Here is a 19,408-nt window from a genome sequence, read left to right as displayed (position 1 = left end):
CAGCTGGAAGTGGCACAGAGCACTCTTGCTAATGCGACAGCTCGTGGAAAAGCCATGGTGGTCATGGAGACTGCAGACTCCAGACCAGCGCCGCCCCCCGAACAGGAGGCTGAAGAGGATGAAGTAGAAGAGGTCCTGGGCCATCCCCAAGATAAGCGACAACATGTATATGTGTCGCGCTGGCGGAACAATGAATAGGTTATGCACGAAGAAATCCCAGAGGTCGAAGAGACCCTAAGAGTCGAACGGGTAGCAAAGCGTCTGGTGACAGAAGTCCAGGTATGTTTGGCTTGACCACTTGACCCTGTTATGTAGTCGATCTGTCTAACTTAGCTTATTTATGTGTAGGACTTGATGAAGACCGCGAAGTACCGAAAGAGGTGCTTCGACCAGATTGAGGGGATCACGGCGAATAATAAAGAACTGGTGGCCGAGGTGGAACACTTGCGCCGCCAACTTGAAGCCGCCAACCAGAAGACGGCAGAGCTAGAGGCACAGAACCAGAACCTGGTCGGCCAGCTTAATAACAAAGAGTGGGAAAGAATAAGTAAGTTGTCACTTTATCACAGCAAGTGTGTAACATGTATTGTTGTGTTGTTGGTAGTGACAGCTGTAACGCAGGCTTAGAACCTGAAGTAACCCGCCTCCAAGAGGGGAATAGCCGCGTGACCGCAGAGTGTGGTCGTCTAAAGGAAGACAACGAGAAACTGGCACGTAGCCAGTCTCAACTCCAGGACCACACCACCAAAATGAAGGAGGAACTGAAAAGTAAGTATTCCAGACCACCTTTCTCATTCTGTTGCCCGCCTTGTCTTGTCGTGCCATAACATTTGATGTCTTGTACGATGTTCAGTTTTAAAAGTCAATGCCAAGAGACATCTGGAGGCCGTGATCAAAGAGCGTGACGGCTGGAAAGCACGATGCCTCGAGGTCACTGAGGAGCGGGACATGTGGAAGAATCGGTGCCAAGAAGTGGCAACTGGCATTGTCCCCGTCCTCAACCTTATCGACCTGGCGCTCATAGAGGAAGAGCCAAAGACGCCCCAGCTTAGACTGGTCGAGAGATGCAGTCAAGCGTGGGGATGGTTCCAAGAGTTCGTGAAGGAGGCGGGTGAGTACACGGGTGCCCATTTACTAAGCATAGTACGTGCTCACTACCCCCTGATCAATCTCAAGCGCCTGGAGGCTGGGTACCCGAAGGAGGTAGACCCAGACAAGGCGGAGGAGCTTCGGATGGCCTAGCTAGACTTGTCATCGAAGATAATTGGCGACATTAACCTGTGTGGAGGTGGGGCAACACCTGTACAGGGTACGCCATTGACAAGTCAGCTAGAAATGCCATCAGTTGCAAGCCAACCAACGAAGCCTGCGGTCTCGACCAGCCAGGCATCGGTGGGGCCATCCCCTTTAGCTCGACTAGCACAAGAGTCCCCGAGACTCAAGTAGGATGCTGGAATCGGCGAGCAGTAAGTGCCACGTGCCCCGACCAGCCAATGTAATAGGCTTAGAGCTATAGAAGGAGGACATAGTTGTGTTATTGTAAACTTTAGCCTCTTTAGGCAAGCTTGTAATAACGTAACTGTATATCCTTATAAGCTTGTTTGCTTTGTATAAAACATATTTAAGCTTGAAACTTTATGTGGTGTAACTAAGTGAGAACATGTTAACGTTCTGTTTAGTTGTACCATTTTGCTCGACACATCATCCTGGAAAGTTTGTGCGGCCTTAGTTTGTCATGTGGTCGGAGTGTGAGGCACAGTGACCTGTGCACACGTAGACGCGGACAAGTCAAACCAAGGGGGACCTACCGATCACCCATAATGTAGAGAGCGGATCCCATGCACGTGTTGGGAGGAACTAGAGACAAGGCCTACTCCGAAAACCGTAGAAGGAGTGGTGATCGGCTTTTACTGGCTAAGTTAGAATAATCATGAAATTCGAAGTGACACATTAGAGTGGTCGGAGAAATCATAATTGCTTTATTGAAGTAAATCAAAAGTACAAGAGGAGTACATATCTCAGTAGTTAAGCATAGAAACGTCTAAGCTTGTCGATGTGCCACGAGTTTGGTACGTCTGTACCGTCTAGGTGAGCTAACCTGTAAGACGTTGGTCGTGTGACTTCCTTGATCATGAAGGGTCCCTCCCATGGGGTTGCGAGTTTATGGACGCCAGCCTGGTTCATTTTCCACTTCAGGACCAGGTCCTCGACCACAAAGAAACGCTCTTTAATGTTCTTGTTGTAATACCTGCGCAAAACAACAAGGTACTTGGCCGTACATACACAGGAATCGAGCCTTTTTTCTTTTGCGCTGTTAACTTCTAGCTCCCGTACTTCATTGACCTTGCCCTCGTCGAAGTTCTCTACCCATGCTGATCTGAAAGCTATATCTGGTGGGAGGACTGCCTCAGCGCCGTAAACCATAAAGTATGGTGATACGCCTATGTTACGACTGGGCTGAGTTTGGAGGCCCCAGACCATGGCTGGTAACTCCTTGAGCCATCTTCCGGGAGCTTTGTCGTTTTCTCTGTACATCCTCTTCTTCAATGCATCCAAGATCATTCCATTTGCCTGCTCGACTTGTCCATTAGCTCTAGGGTGCGCCACCAAGATGTATTTTACTACTATGCTCCTTTCATCGCAGAAGTCCCAAAAAGCGTTCCTGGTGAACTAAGTACCTAGATCAGTGATGATGCTATTGGATATGCCGAAACGGTGGATGACCTGGTCGAGGAACGTGATAGCCTTTTCTGAAGATGCCTGTACCAAAGGCATGTATTCTATCCACTTAGAAAATTTGTCAATCAGCACAAAGACGCATGTAAATTTCCTAGGAGCTGGTTTGAAGGGCCTGATCATATCCAGTCCCCAGCATGCGAAGGGCCAAGAGGCTGGTATCGTCTGTATCTGATGTGCTAGTACATGGATTCTCTTAGCGAAAAACTGACAACCCTCACAGTGGCGGACTAGCTTCTCTGCATCGGCTACTGCTGACGGCCAATAAAACCCTGCTCAGAAAGCCTTACCGACCAGTGTTCTTGAGGCCATATGGTTGCCGTAGGAGCCAGAGTGGATTTGGTCCAGGAGATGTTCGCCTTCTTCCTGGGTTATACACTTCATCAAGATTTCCTCCTTTGTGTTTTTGCGCCATAACTTGCCATCGACGAGCAGGTACTGCTTACTGCAACGCATCAGGCGCTCGTTTTCTGTCCGATCAGTATAACCGATGTCATCTGTTAAGTACTTGATGAAAGGTACTCTCCAGTCAGGCTCATGAGTGGTCGGAGGCGGCTCGGTTGTGCTCGGCGCCGGAACCGTAGCCACCAATTGCTGGTCCGGAGCCTTGTCGACCGTGGAATCTTCCTCTTCGATGGAAGGCGTGAGCAGGTCTTGGATAAATACGCCATGTGGGATTTTGGCTCGGGATGATCCTAACTTTGACAGCGCATTCGCTGCTTGGTTCTTGTCCAGGACCACGTGTATGTACTCGATGCCATAGAACCTGCCTTCCAGCTTTCTTATCAATCTGCAGTATGCGTCCATCTTTTCGCTGGTCGTGTCCCAGTCCTTGTTGAGTTGGTTGATGACCAGAGCCGAGTCTCCGTAGACATAAAGATGTTTAACACCAAGCAAAACCGCAATGCGTAAACCATGCAGGCATGCTTCATACTCGGCGGCGTTATTAGATGCTGGGAAATAAATCCTGAGAATGTACCAGAGCTGCTCTTGGGATGGTGACACGAAAAGAACTCTTGCTCCCGCACCATCAATGTTGAGAGAGCCGTCGAAGTACATCATCCAATATTTGTCGGATCCTAGAGAGGCAGGCGTGCTTAAGTCTGTCCACTCGACGATGAAATCGACGAGTGCCTGAGACTTGATTGTAGTACGGCTTGCAAATTCCAAGGAGAAGGGGCATAGCTCCATTGCCCATTTGACGATGCGCCCGTTCGCATCCTTATTGCGAATGATGTCCCCCAAAGGATACTCGGTCATGACCACCACACGATATTCGTCGAAGTAATGTCTCAACTTTCGGGATGTTATCAGTATGGCGTAGAGTAGTTTCTGAATCTGTGGGTACCTGGTCTTGGATTCATTGAGGACCTCACTGATGAAATAAATTGGCCGCTGTACCTTATAGGCGTGGCCCGACTCGTCGCGCTCGACCACCATGGTAGTGGAGACCACCCGATTGGTTGCCGCAATGTAAATTAGGAGAGTTCCGTCTTCTCTGGGAGCAGTAAGGACCGGAGGTGATGTGAGGTATTGTTTTAGCTGCATGAAGGCAGCGTCTGCTTCCTCCAACCACTCGAACTTCTCGGATGCTTTGAGCAGTTTGAAGAACGGTAGCCCTTTTTCTCCTAATCTTGATATGAAACGGCTGAGAGCAGCCATGCATCCGGTAAGCTTCTGGACATCCTTTACCTTTTTAGGGGGCTTCATGTCTAAGACAGCTTTGACTTTCTCCGGATTAGGGCGTATGCCGTCGTAGCTGACGACGTTGCCTAGCAATATACCAGAAGGAACACCAAAGACGCACTTCTTTGGGTTTAACTTTCATTGGAATGTATTGAGGGCTGCAAAGGTGCATCTTAGGTTGTCAACAAGGGTATGTGCTTCCTTGGTTTTGACAACTACATCATCCACATAGGCCTCTACAAGGTCGTCTTTTATCTCATCTATGAGGCAGGCCTGAATGGCGTGTTGGTATGTAGCCCCGGCGTTCTTGAGCTCGAACAACATAGTCGTGTAGCAGTAGGCGCCAAAAGGCGTGATGAAAGACGTCTTGATCTGGTCGTCCTTTTTGAGAGTGATCTGGTAATAACCAGAGTAGCAATTGAGAAAGGAAAGCAGCTTGCAACCGGCAGTTGAATCTACGACCTCGTCTATGCGAGGTAAGCCGAAGGGGTCCTTAGGGCAGTGTTTGTTGAGATCAGTGTAATCAACGCACATTCTCCATTCATTATTCTTTTTGCGTACAAGAACCGGGTTGGCTAACCACTCCGGATGATACACTTCTTTGATAAATCCGGCTGCCAAAAGCCATGTAACTTCTACCCTAATCGCCTCCTTTTTGTCACGAGCGAACCGTCGTAGCTTCTGCTTGATTGGTTTGGCCTTGCTGTTGACATTTAAGGAGTGCTCGATCAAGTTCCGAGGTACACCGGGCATGTCGGAAGGTTTCCATGCAAACACATCCACGTTGCTCCTTAAGAACCTGACGAGCGTGTCTTCCTATTTGGGATCCAAGTTGGCCCCGATAAGGGCCATTTTGCTGGGATCGCCATCGACCAGCTGGATCGCCTTGTGCTCCTTGGACCTGATGTTCTTGCATGGAGCCTCGAGCTCTAGGATCTCTAGGTGGTCGGCTGAGGTCTTCTTAGCGTCGAGCACAGTCTCGGCCATGCGAATAGAGAGGTCGTGGGCCTCTGCTATTTTGAAGCTATCGTCTTCGCAGGTGTAAGCGGCGTACACGTTACCTCGAAGGGTTAGGACTCCTTTCTCGGTAGGCATCTTGAGCACCAGATACCTATAATGAGGTATGGCCATGAACTTGGTGAGCAACGGCCAACCAAGAATAGCATGGTAGGTGCCGTCGAAGTCAGCGACCATAAAGTTGACGTAGTCGGTGCGGAAGTGGTCCGGGGTCCCAAACTGGACAGGTAGCATGATCTGCCCGAGAGGTGTAGAGCTCTGTCCGGGGAGAACACCCTAGAACTATGCCTCGTATGGCTTAAGATCCGCCTAAGCTATCTTCAGGGCGGGCAGACTGTTCTTGAACAGTATATCGATGGAGCTGCCGCCATCGATCAGTACTCTATCGAACTAGACCTTGTTGATATAAGGATCGAGGACCAGGGGAAAACATCCTGGCTCCAGTATTGCAGCCCATTGGTCCTTCCTGCTGAAAGAGATTTCGCGGTGAGACCACAGAGGGAGCCGGGGATCGGTGAGGAGGTTATCGGCGTTGGCCACGTTCAAGCAAGCACGGGCGAGTAGCTTGCGTTCCCTCTTGGTCTCGATGGACACTTTGCCTCTGATGATGGTGTGTACGTGATCGGTTGGCTTGACGTACTTGTGACGAGGGTCTGCATCGTCATCATCGTTATCCTCGTTGCGCTGTTCCGCTGCATCGTTAGGCTTGTCGGATGTATCCAGAGCCTGTTGACGCATATAGATAGACTTGAGGACGCGGCAATTCTCCATGGTATGGTTCGACTTAGGATGGAGCTGGTAGGGCCCCTTCAATGCTTTGGCGTAGTCATCTTCATAGTTACGACGTCCGCCGCCCTTTTTCACGGTATTGACCTCGCCGTCGTCTTCCCGGGCACGCTTGCTCCTGTAATCGTCACGGCGGTTGCGCCGCTGATTACGTTGGTCACGGTGGTCGCGGGAGTCATTGCGCTGGTTGCGGCGGTCAAAATTGTCGTTCCGACCACGATTGCCGTGGTAATCGTCGCGGTGTGGATGGTGGTCGGAGCGTGGAACCCTTGCTGCTTCTTCAATAATTATCTTCTTGGCGTCGTCGGTGTCCGCATATTTCTTAGCGGTGGATAGGAGCGCTGTGACCAATTCAGGTCTCTTCCGGAGGAGCTTGTCTCTTAGGGCGTCGTGGAAGCGGAGGCCAGTGATGAAAGCCTCGATTGCCTCGTTGTCGGAGATTGATGGGACCTTGATGCGCATCTCCAAGAAACGCCGAACATACTCGCGCAGTGGCTCATCTTTCCAATCTCAGATCCGTTGCAGATCGTACTTGTTGCCCGGTTGTTCACAAGTAGCGATGAAATTGTCGATGAAGGCTTGCTTAAGCTCCTGCCAAGAATCAAAGTAGTTCACCAGCAAGCTGACCAGCCATTGGTGACCTGCATGGCTAACAGTGACTAGGAAGTAGTTAGACATGATGTGCTTGTCAGCCATGGCTGATCTGCACGTGGTTTCGTAGAGCATGACCCATAATTCGAAGTTTTCTTTGCCATCGTACTTCTGAAGTTTCCCGAGCTTGAAATTCTTGGGCCATATGACTTGGCGAAGGTGTGGAGTAAACTGCTTCAAACCTGGCGGACCGTGGGCAGTGTCATACTCCATACGGCGATAGCTTTCATGGGATGCTCGATCGTCGGCTCTCTGGTTGATGCGAGCGTGCAGGTCGCGTTCACCGAGGTAATGGCGGAGATCATTATTGCCATCGCGGTGATCTCGATTGCCATCTGTATTAGCCCTGCAACCGTGGTTATCGCGGCGATTGTCGCGGTTGTCTTGGTGATTATTGTCCCGGACGTCGCGACGGTTGTCCTCCCGACGGCGGTTGTCATCCCGACCACCGTCATGGCCACCGTTTCCGCCTTGACGATTGTCTGATGGGTCATTGTTGCACGAGCCACGTGGGTTGAGTGGCTGTGAGCGACTTGGAAGCTGGCGGCTGTGGCTTGACTCGACTGAGATGGATGGAGCCCGGACTTGATTTACAATCTCTGCGGTCTGGGCCATGGTAGCCGTCAGATAGGCTTGTATTTCATCGCGAACCGCTTGGGTTTCCGGGGTGTTGGGTAGCCGTTGCATTATTGCCATGGCGACGGCTACGTTGGCACTTGGAGTCCTGAAGACCTGTTTGTCCCCCACCCTATCGAAAGCATCGTTGAGGTCACGTGGCTGGACCCTTATGCGTCGCGCTTCCTGGTCTGCTTTGGCTTCGATTTGTCGGTGATTGAACCGGTCAATATTGCGTGCTTCACGCGTGGTCCTTTCTTGTTCTGTTTTGCCAACCGCCGATGGTTCATCATTGCTGACAACATGGATCAAATCCCCTCGTCTTGGCGGAAAAGACAGGAATTGCGAAAACCCCAGGGCGTGGTCTGGCAGATCCAGATCGTACTTGGTGCCGTCGTCTTTGTGATGCTAAAGCTCGGTGTGTATAGATGCTTTAGATGTGATGCCAGACGAGGAGCTGGAGTCGCCCTCTTGGACTGTGTGGACGGATCCTTCTTGATAATCTTCAGTCCGGATCATGTTGACGAAGTCGCGCGGCTTCGGCTGAGGTCGGTGCATAAAACACAGATCCAAGCGACGTTGTAGGTTATACGCGTAGCTGGAGGCAGCATTTCGTAGGCCGTAGGGCTGGACCTGGTGGTTCTTCATCGAGGCTTTGTACTCGGAGAGCCGAAGACCCGTCGCAGAGGCTGGCCGGCGACGAGTGGAGCGCCCTTCAGGAGTAGATGTGACCATGAGATCTGTACCAAGTCGTGCAGGACGACTGGTCCGAGCTGGTCGGGTAGATCTATTGTGGGGAGCGGTTACCTGCTCATTAGGTTGACTTTGAATCGTACTTACCAGAGCTAGGGTTTCAGCGAGTTTGGTGCCAACCCGATCGATGGAGTCGAGCAGGTCGGTGTTGTCGATCTGCTTCCCTTTGTAGCGGGGAAGCGAATGACGGGTTGTCGGCGTGGCTGAAGGTGACATAGGCGTGGTCGGAGCCAGATGTACCATGGTCGGAGCCAGATCCATCGTGGTCGGAGCCGTATCCGTAGTGGTCGGAGCCGTAGCCGATGCAGGTGAAGTAGTGGTCGACGTGGACTGAATCCACGCCTCCTCCGTGGTCATGGCGATGAAGTCGTCGAAGCTGGTGGTCCAGGTGATCTGGCCGACGATGAACGTGAGGCCGTTCGGCGTAGCCATGGAGCCGGAGATGATGACCATCTTGTTTGCTTGGAGAGCAGTATGCACACCTCCTACCTGGCGCGCCACTGTCAATGAAATATGGTCGGCAGTCTACCTAGGGGTATGCCCAAGGTAGTAGATTGTTGGCAGACAGATGCGCAAGCCACAAACAAGACGGTGACGCAAGACAGACACGAGGTTTTATCTAGGTTCAGCCGCTAAGAAGGCGTAATACCTACATCCTATGTCTAATTTGTATTACTGTATATCAATGAGAGATGTTTTTTAGAGGGATCCCCTGCCCGCCTTATATAGTCCGGGGGGCAGGATTACAGATCTGGAAACCAATCCTAGTCAGTTGCAATTGCCATATGTGGCCGGATAAGGATTCCTATTCTAACCGACCAAGATCCTGCTTGATCGCCAAATCCACCTTGACTCCTTGTGCGGGACTTCGATCAGGCTGGCTGGGCCGCACGTCGTCTTTCGGGTGGACCGAACCTATTGATCCGGGCTGGCCTAAGCTTAGCCGTAAGGGTATAGGGGTTAATACCCCCACAGTGGTCTAAGACAAGAAGGCTCCTATGACGTAGGCGTCGGCGACGTTAGGCAGCTCGCTGCACTGCCGGGAGAAGCGCCCGATATACCCATGAAGAGTTTCCCCAGCTTTCTGTCAGTAGTTTTTGAGATACCATGGGTTTCCAGGACACGCGTATGTGCCCTGAAAGTTTCCCACAAAGATCTCTTTTAGGTCTGCCCAACTTTAGATTTTGTTGGGCGGAAGGTGTTCCAACCACGTTCGCGCTGAATCGGTCAGGAACAATGGAAGGTTGCGGATAATGAAATTGTCATTATCCGCTCCACCGGCTTGGCAAGCAAGCCGATAATCCTCGAGCCACAGTCTGGGGTTCATTTCTTTGGAGTATTTTGGGATGTTGGTCGGCGGTCGATACCATAGTGGAAAGGTGGCATTGAGGATGTGTTGGCCAAAGGCCTGAGGTCCCAGCAAGTGGGGGCTCGGGCTTCGATCCTCGTCGCTGTCGTAGCGTCTGCCATGACGAGGGTAGTAGCCATGGTTAGCCCCCTCCCTCGCGTCACTGCAGGCACGCCAACGGGCATCGAGGGTGTCGCGCGCGTCAAGGTTATAGCCGAGACGCTCATGCATCGGGACCGCAGTGCGTGGCTTACCGCCTCGCTACACCTGGCGGACTGACACGTCCATATTGGGTCGCTCTGAGGGTGCACGCTGGCTGGCATCGAGCTTGCATCGTCGGGATAGCAAGCTCTCAGCCTATTGTGCCACCGTACTCTCGAGCAGCGTGGGAATCTCACGATGGGCCCGGCTATTCTCGGGCGTCGCAGGCCCTAGAAGCCCCTGGAGTAAGGCCGCCGCAGCAGCAATGTTGTGGCTTGCCCGAGTGAAGTGTGGAAGGGCTTCATCATCCTCGATGATCCTCCGGTTCACGTCGCGAGCCACGGCATGCGCATGCCCGCCGTCTCCATGGTGCTCGATCTCTTGCTCGAGCACCGTGCATACCTGCTCAAGCTAGAGTCGTGCTTCCTCGAGCTCTTGGTGCTGGGCCTTCAGTTGCTCCACACGCAGGCGAGGTGGGCCCCCCTGCATCCCTCTCGACCTCGTCATCGAGGTCATTCATTGTGGTAGCCTCTCCCTCGTGGATGCTTTCGATGTGTCCCTCGAGGGTACCTCCTATGAAACATTCATGAGAAGGGTGATGGCTCCCCCTGCTAGAGTTAGAGTCATAGGGCGACCCCAATTCTCCCATGAGGAGGTTGTGAAAAGATTCCACGACATATTCGGTTATCCCCACGAACTTGTCGTTCGTGGGGGATGGAGGCATGCGTGTTGCGGAGGTCGAACAGGAGCCCTATCGAGGCGCTCTAGATGAGGTATTTCGGGGAGAGTGACTCTCCTCCGGCAAGCTGCGTCATGACGTTGATGAACGAGAAGGTGAGGTGGCGCATGTCCTCTCAGGATGATCGATGTCTTAAGAAGGTGTCGAGCTGGCGCTCTAACCTCCCGTAGTCAAAGTCGAGGAGCTGGTCGCTCCCGAGGACACGAGGCTCCGGTACGCGCAGCTGTAGCTCCCCAAGCGCCTCGGCGATCTTGTCGATGCCAGCGAGGTGGAAAGGTTGGATGGCGATGGGAGCCTGCACCAACCCACCCTCCATCGTAATGATGAAGTCCAAGTTCCCAAAGCGCACGTGCGCGCCCGGGACCCAGCTGATGCCGTGACTGGCCATCTAAGACCTGAAGTGGACGTCGAGACACGCAAAAGGCCCCTACCTAGAGCGTCAACTGTCGGTGTTTCGAGTTACCACCGATGAATAAATTTGTATTATTGCGCGTCTGGCTCGGATGGGGTGCTTATAGGACATGAGGTTTATACTGGTTCGGACAGAAAGTCCCTACGTCCAATTCATCGCTGCTGCTCGTGTTACTAGCACTGAAAGTTTATAGTAGGTGGTACAAACGGACGAGAGAGGAAAATGATCCCAAGTCTCTGGTGAAAGGAGTGAACGGGTGCTGAGAGCTCAATTGCTGCTCAGCCGAGTGCTTGTGTCGATCTCGATTGATCGATTTTAATCGGATCGGCCCCCTTCATGGGACACCCCACTTTTTCTTTTATAGGTCAAGGGAAAACACGAGTTATAGCGGAGAAAAAAAGAAGAATGAGAGGGAAGAAGTCTTTCAGGATCGCCGGGTTCTTCTTATCCTTCATGTGGGTCCCGCTGACCCTGTAGATGTCAACAGGGACAGCTCCGTATCGCGGCCCTGTCCGTTATTGGTGCCATGCGCAGGCGTCGTCCGCCGGTTATGGCGTTCCATTCCGTCGCAGCTGCCGTCGTGGTGAGCTGACGCGCCTGTCAGCGCTCATACGGGGGTTAGGCAGAACAACACCGATACGCCCGATGCTGTTCTTGATGTGAATCCTTAGGTATGGCCCGTCATGGCCACGCGTTATATCAGGACGTGCCGGTCTCTTCTTTGGTGTCAGAGTTTGGCCCAGGGCCATATGTTTGGACCTGGAGTGATTGACGGTGGTATGGGTCCCCGTCGGGTGAGGCGGAGCCCGTGACCTCGAGGTCGGGCGAGGCGGAGCCAGCCCCTAGAGGTCGGGTGAGGTGGAGCCCGTGGCCTCGGGGTCGGGCGAGGCGGAGCCTGCGGCCTTAGATCGGGTGGAGCTGTAGTCGCGCTCTTGACTGTTCGGATGAATTAATGTTAATGGTCATTAGCTCCTTCTCTTCGGATACCTAGTATTGGTCCCCGACATATTTTTTTCTTTAAAAAAGATAAAAATCTTATTTTTAGGGAAAAATGATCAGAGAGATAGATGAAAACGGAGGAGAGTGGTGTCCCAGTGGGAGACAGGAACACGCCTAAGGGCACCTTTGAAACCTAGGAATTTCAGGGGAATTCTATATATTTTTCATGGAAAAATGCAGGAATGGAAAAAAAAAAATCCCGTGTTGCAAATGGGGCCTGAATGGTAACAGGCCGTTGCTGGGCTTCGTTTCCACTCTGCTTGTTGCGAACATTTCTTATTTTTTCTTTTATTTTTCTTTATTCGTCGCGAGTGGCGACACACGAGCGCCACCTTATCGGTTCCCCTCTCAGGCCCTCCCGGCCTCACTCCCCCGCTTCGGCTCTTCACCATGGCCGCTGCCCACCTCCTCGCTGCCTCCGCCGCCGCCTCGTCCTCCTCCACTGCCTTCCGCCCTCCTCTCCGCCTCCGCTCTCCAGCGCATCCACCATATCTCCGCTTCAACCGAACTGGTACTGCCGTAGTCTCTCTCCAGCCTACGCAACAACACACTGTCGAGAGAAGTTTGACTGACCCCCTGATGCATGTCGGTTCCATTCGCAGGGAGGCGGCCGTTCCCGGTGGTACGCGCGGCTGAGACCGATGCCAAAGACGGTGCGTGCTTTTCACGGCCCCTCCGTGTGCTATTCTGCCGTTTTCCGTTGCTCTCTAACTCTTTTAGGGCGTGATTGATTGGTTGCGCAGCGAAGGCGAACGCCAAGGCCCCTGAGAAGGCGCCGGCGGCGGATGGCTCCAGCTTCAACCAGCTGCTCGGCATCAAGGGTGCCAAGCAGGAGAGCGTGAGTCTTCCCTCAACCTCCTCCCGTGCATTGGGTATATATTGCACTGGGTGACTTTGGCCCGGTATTGTGGATAATTGGGTATTAAATAGGAGTACAAATCTTAGAACTACATGGTTTCCAAATTTCCATGCGCTGGTCTTCACAATGAGAAAGCCCAAATTGCTATTGCTGCGAAATCAAATTAATTTGAATGTGGTCTCTGGTCTCTTACACAGTTACACATTGCAACGTCGTCGCCTTGTTGGTTCGCCATTGTCTTTGCTAACCGGTGAATGTGGGTATGTACAAACAACTAATATAGCAGCGGCTTAGATCCACAAACAAAGAACTAATTTGGTTCTCGGAAATGAAGCTTTGCCTTCTGTGCATGCTGCTACCATGTTACTTCTCTCTAAAAGCTAAGCATTTGACCAGGTTGCATGTGTTACATTATTTTGGCAGAATTGCTTGATACGCTTTGCCCTACATTCAGTAAATGATTCATCCTGCACATAGCCAGGATTTTCCTGCAATGGAAAAGTTGAGTAATATTCGTAGCTTGCAACATAGTTTTCAAGTGACATGTCACCACTTTTTTAGGGTAAAGTCTATTTTTTTTCTTTTTTCATCCTCCAACTTGCTCAACAGTTTGATTTTCAGCCCTGAACAATGAAACTGGGTATAGGACACCTTCCAGATGTAGCAACCGGACAAATTTGGTCTCTTGCTCATTTCAGAGATGGTTTTCTATTTTTCCAAAAAATAATAAAAATCTGGTTTCATCTCTAAAAATTCATAACTAATTTATCTTAAAGGGCAGACCCAGTGCCAAAGGCTCCCACATGAGTGGGATCTGGGGAAGGGAAAAACCGAGGCAAGCCTTTCCCCCGAAAATCTGCGAAGAGGCTGCTTCGAACCCACGACCTGGTGACTCAGTGAGACAGCTCTCACCACTGCACCAGGCCTGCCCTTCAACTAATTTATCTTAAATCAGGAAAATATGAAACTAGTACTGATTTTTTTTTTCTAAAAGTGTTATCTATATGTTGATGCTCTATTTGGAGTTATATGGATCGTATTTGTTTATGTTCCTAGTGTTTAATTGCTTATAGTCACACCTGTTAATGAAACACTAGAAGCATAAACAAATTAGATCCAAATAACTACAAATAAATCACCAACAGATAGGTTACATTTTTAGAAAACAATTGGTACTAGTTTCATGTTTTTCTGATTTAAAATAAATTCAGAATGATTTTTTAGAGATTAAACCAATTTTTATTATTTTTAGAGCAAGATGACTAAATTGGTCCGATTTCAACATTTAGAGGGCGTCCGGTACCCGACTTCGTAGTTTATGTTGAAAATCGAACTGTCGTGCAAGTTGGAGGCCAAAAAAGTGAACCTGACCCTTTTTTCAGAAAACCTTTTCGAGCATTCTTTTCCCAGACGTGTAATTTTAATTGTTTACCATCTCCAGCAGTTAATAACATGAATACCTCTTTAACCTTTTGCAATCTAGCCATTTGTGCCTAGAAACTGGAAACTTGTAATAATATTCACCAATGCCCTCTTTCATATGTTGACACAGGACATATGGAAGATCCGTCTTCAACTTACTAAGCCAGTGACATGGCCTCCGCTTGTATGGGGAGTTCTCTGTGGAGCAGCTGCCTCTGGTATGCTTTGCTGCCTATAACAGTTTATATCTGTTCCTTGAATGCTTTTGTGTCTCTACTTCATAAAAACAACCCAACCTGTGAATTTTGGGAACTGCATTTGTCCTGTGTAATTAAATCTAGTAGTGCATTGCTACTATGTTGTTGGTTGTCCACCTTCCTAAGGGCTTCCTACTTTGCTAATCAACTATAGTGTTATTGAATCTTCATCCTTATAACGAAGTATTTAGCGACCAACACTTATTGCATCGGAAAAGCAATGTAGCCTAGAATAGAGGTCCATCCTTCTTTCTGTTGAGTGCAAACTAGCGAGCCCAGCACTTACAAAACAACATCAAACTCCTTTTGATCCAGATGGCTAGGCTTTTAGGATAAAGGAACCAGAGTACAGTGTCCAATTGTTGTGCTTATGAACACTGTTCCTTTTGGCGTATGACTAGTATGTATGATTATGTTGTTTTTCCCCTAATCTGTCACATTCAGGAAATTTCCACTGGACAGTTGAAGATGTCGCAAAATCTATTGTATGCATGATAATGTCTGGTCCATGCCTCACAGGATACACACAGGTTTACTTTTTAAATTCTCTTTGTCGGCCTTCATTTATATCCTCAGACATGCTGTGTGGGAGACTATTTTTACTAATAAGTATGTCAGCCAAACATTCTTGCTTGTAGACACTTAATGACTGGTATGATCGAGATATTGATGCAATTAATGAACCTTATCGCCCTATTCCATCGGGTGCTATATCAGAAAATGAGGTATGTCTATATTTGAGAAAATGGGATCCCTTGTCGGCATATGTAATTATATGCATGCTTAGTTTCATCAACTATTGACTAGTTTGTAGGTACATGAGTCCAAACTTGCCATTTTAGGGATGCCAGCAATCCACAAAATAAAACCCATTCATACACCAGTTATTTCTTTTCCATCAATGAGCCATTCTTTTCTTTCCTTTCCAGAATGTTATTTTGCAAGTTGAAGCATTGGGGTTTTATACTATATTTAGACAACAAACAATAGATTGAGTTTGAGGACCGGCATGCTTGTCTTACAATGGCACTACTGGTTTGCACCAAAAGTATCCACCTGGACACATGTGTCTATGGGGGTGGATAAACAAAGTATAAACTTGGAGATGTTGCCATCTTTTGAATGACATCATGTTTTTCCAAAACTTGAAATCTAGGTAGCTTATCATTTCAATCTATCCGTCCTGTTTGGTCTTGCATTTAATCTTTGGTTGATTTATAGTGCTAGTACTTTGTTGTTATATCTGTTGTCATATATATGGTTGGTTGTTAGATGTGATATCTTGCTTGGTGTTGTAGCCCTGTAGCTATTTGTGAATCCCCTCTTTCAAGTTGGCCTTAATTCCTGAATGGATTTGTTTTTCCATTGTGGCACATGTAATGCCATTGGCTGCTGCGTAACATTTGAAATGAAATTGACTCTTGATGATAATGATATTCTGGTATCATTTACAAGGGTTTTGCCAACTCCAACTGGCTAAGTTATCATGTCATCCCTGACTCCCTGTAATACTGATGAAAATTATTCTCTTCAGGTAATAACCCAGATCTGGGTGCTATTGCTAGGAGGGCTTGGATTGGGTGCTTTGCTAGATGTGTGGGTAAGTCCTTAAGTAATTGTTTTCGTGCACCAACAAGTTGGTGAAATTAAAATTTTCATGCATCTTATAATGCTTTGCCATTTCAGGCTGGGCACGATTTTCCTATTGTGTTTTATCTTGCTGTGGGTGGCTCCTTACTTTCTTACATATATTCAGCACCACCTCTCAAGGTACTTGAGTGTGTCTTCTTTATTACTGATTCTCTTCTCTGAAAAATACTTCCTTGGGACGCAACATGCGTTTTGATTGAAAGATGCTCACAAAACTTCATCATTTCAGCTCAAGCAGAATGGATGGATTGGGAACTTCGCTCTGGGTGCAAGTTACATCAGCTTGCCCTGGTATGATCAACATTGCTGATTTCTCTTCATGTTGCGCAAACAATGTTGGTTTTGATGCTACCATCATTATATTCACAAGAGCTTAAAGGTATAAAATACTTTTTGCAGGTGGGCTGGCCAGGCGTTATTTGGAACTCTTACACCGGATATCATTGTCTTGACTACTTTGTACAGCATAGCTGGGGTATTTCGTCTCCACATCCTGTTTGGCTTTCTTTTGATCATTCATACATGTCATGATGATTGACCTTTTTTCTTGATTATGATTATGCAGCTAGGGATCGCTATTGTAAATGATTTTAAGAGCATTGAAGGGGATAGAACTCTGGGGCTTCAGGTTATACTCCTTTTTTGTGCAAATATTTATCATTAACGTGCTTCTCAATAACAGTTTCACTTTTTTTAAAAAAAAAACTGTTTAAAATTTTGTAGTCACTTCCTGTTGCTTTTGGGATGGAAACTGCAAAATGGATATGTGTTGGAGCAATTGATATCACTCAATTATCTGTTGCAGGCAAGGCATCTGTTGCTTTTTTCCTTTGTCATACAATCCGCCTTCACTTTAATTCTTACTGTACTAGTTCGATCTGCATACCATATTTTGGTTGTCATGCTGTTCACGGCTTCTTACTCCTGCTATCATGATAATGCGTCAGATTTGAAGTTCCCCTATATCATGATAATACAGCTTTGAACAAGATGTGCTTATTGAAACTTTTTCAGCTTAGATTCCAAAGATTTGAAATGTCAGCACACTATGCACGAGATTTTGTAGCTATATTTTCTTCAAGTCTTGCATGTTGCCATATTCTACCAGTAGAAAATAGGGAACACATCCATAGCTTGATGCTATTATGTTGAATTTTGATAGGAAATTGTAACATTAATGTTCCATTCTTCATCTTTTCAGGTTACCTATTGAGCACTGGTAAGCTGTATTATGCCCTGGCGTTGCTTGGGCTAACAATTCCTCAGGTGTTCTTTCAGGTATACCTGACTGTTCTTGTTGCACCTTTTTTTTGTGTGTGTTGATTTTTTTTGTTCCAGATGTTTTAATGTCTGAAGCAAAGTCCCTTTCTCCCTGCGTGGTACTAGGTTCAAACTTTTTGACCTATGAGGAATAGCTTTATCTGTAAGGCTGCAAAACTGCGTATCTTTTGGTTACCTCCAGAAAACAGTATTGAATATATCTCTGCTCTGAATGAAACATTGCTACTAAGGACATTTTTATCCACAATGCATAAAGGAAACACGAACAATACCACAGAGTGGAGGAGACAAGAGGGGCTGCCTAATTCATTAGCACATCCACTTTTTTTTTGTGCACTCTATATAGACTATAATCCTCCAAATAGTAGTTTGAACATAGGTTTGGTTTGTGTTAAATAAAACATCGCAGATAAGCACATTTCTTTTGTCTAACACTGCATGTCTGAAACATGAACAACGTAGTGGAGGAGGTAACAGGGTTGTCTGTTACTCTGTTTCATTATCAGTTCCACTTCCGTTTTTGTGCATTCTAATACTTCTTATTTTCCTGGAGCAGTTCCAGTACTTCCTGAAGGACCCTGTGAAGTATGATGTCAAATATCAGGTGTGCTTCAGCTGCTTCTCCCACTCTTTTACTACTTCCGATCCAGTCTTTCCCGTTCTGAAGCTCTTAGCTAGTCGGAACCTACAAGTAGGGAACAGCTTGAGGTAACCATAATCTGATCCGGACAATCTTACTTTGCTGATAGGCAAGCGCACAGCCGTTCTTCGTATTCGGCCTACTGGTGACAGCCCTGGCAACCAGCCATTGATGAAAGCATCCAACTTAAACCGAACCCGCAACCGTTCTGCTACCGAAGAGGCAAATTGTTCCAAGTGTGGTGACCGGTTAATAAGCTAGTAGCTGCTTGTGTGCAGGGTAGGAAGAGAACGTCCTTTTACTTCTAGAACACAGATCGATTTTGTAAGGGTTATGTGGTGGGAGGAGAAGTTAACGTTAGCAATATCACTGGATGTTGTAGTAGGGCCAGTAGGTGCATGGTAAGATTGTTATTGTGCCATTGTTAGCTGCTGAACTGGCAATGCTTTGAACAAGCAGTTTTGTGTAACACCTCGGGTGTTAGCCTTGCATAACTTGACTTGCATAGCATGAGCATGAGCATCAAGCATTCATAAATCATCATTTACAATTGAAACATTTGATCGAAACATATGAAACATTGCTTGTTATCTCGTGTTTCTTAGAACATATTCATATGATCATGTGCAAATAAATGCAAGTGTGTAATGTTGGTCACTAAAACACCTTAGCTACACTTAGGTTAACAAAGGAACCTTGTTCATGAAGGCCACATTTCTTGATCAAGCACTTAAGTGATATTTCATGTGTTGACCTGGATAGCTATATGAGTGACTACTACATGAAATGCTTAAATGACCTTGCGAATTGCTCAAACATGCTTAGGATATCATTAGGAACAACTTTGGTATTTAGTGCTAAGGCTAGTTTGGTCATTTAGCCATGGTTTGAATATGTATCATGATTTCAAAGTGACATGTTTGACTAAAGTTGAACTAGGTGTTAGGGACCTTGCATGGAGGAGTTCACTAAAGCAATGTTGTAGTGTTTGACATAAGGAACAACTTTGATTTTTGGGTCATGGACTGATTTAGCTCCTAACATGCTTGAATGTGTCCCACAAAAACCAGCAAAATTCAGCTTTCAACACTTAACAAATTTTCTAAGTGATGGATTGACTGACAGCTTGACAAGCTGACCTTCAGGGCATTATAACTTGAGTTCGGGTGAGAATTAGAATGCGATCCTTGAACAACAATTGTAACTGGTACTTAGGTCTGCAAAGTCGGTTTAGTAACCTAGCGCTAATTCGTCACGGATTGGAAGTTAAGTCATCGCCAAAACTCGCTGTCAGGCTGTTCCGATCGTGTCTGACGAACTGAATTGACGTTCGAATGGCCGACCGGTTTCAGAGTC

The 19,408-nt window shown here is 47.9% G+C and overlaps 1 protein-coding gene across 1 annotated transcript; it reads left to right on the top strand.

Annotated features, from left to right (window-relative positions):
• Positions 1-12,264: 12,264 nt before the first annotated feature.
• LOC136516454 (chlorophyll synthase, chloroplastic) lies at positions 12,265-18,521 on the top strand. Its single transcript, XM_066509854.1, has 15 exons — positions 12,265-12,454; positions 12,546-12,596; positions 12,687-12,781; positions 14,355-14,442; positions 14,926-15,011; positions 15,120-15,206; positions 16,016-16,081; positions 16,168-16,251; positions 16,361-16,422; positions 16,531-16,606; positions 16,697-16,759; positions 16,855-16,936; positions 17,333-17,409; positions 17,969-18,016; positions 18,162-18,521. The coding sequence occupies exons 1-15, from the start codon at positions 12,334-12,336 to the stop codon at positions 18,222-18,224; spliced, it is 1,149 nt and encodes a 382-aa protein (XP_066365951.1). The 5' UTR covers positions 12,265-12,333; the 3' UTR covers positions 18,225-18,521.
• Positions 18,522-19,408: the final 887 nt, after the last annotated feature.

The sequence above is a fragment of the Miscanthus floridulus genome, chromosome 17, assembly GCF_019320115.1.
Source record: "Miscanthus floridulus cultivar M001 chromosome 17, ASM1932011v1, whole genome shotgun sequence".
NCBI classification, from domain to species: Eukaryota; Viridiplantae; Streptophyta; class Magnoliopsida; order Poales; family Poaceae; genus Miscanthus; species Miscanthus floridulus.
The sequence above is the reverse complement of the archived record's forward strand: the minus strand, read 5'-3'. Positions and strand labels throughout refer to the sequence as shown.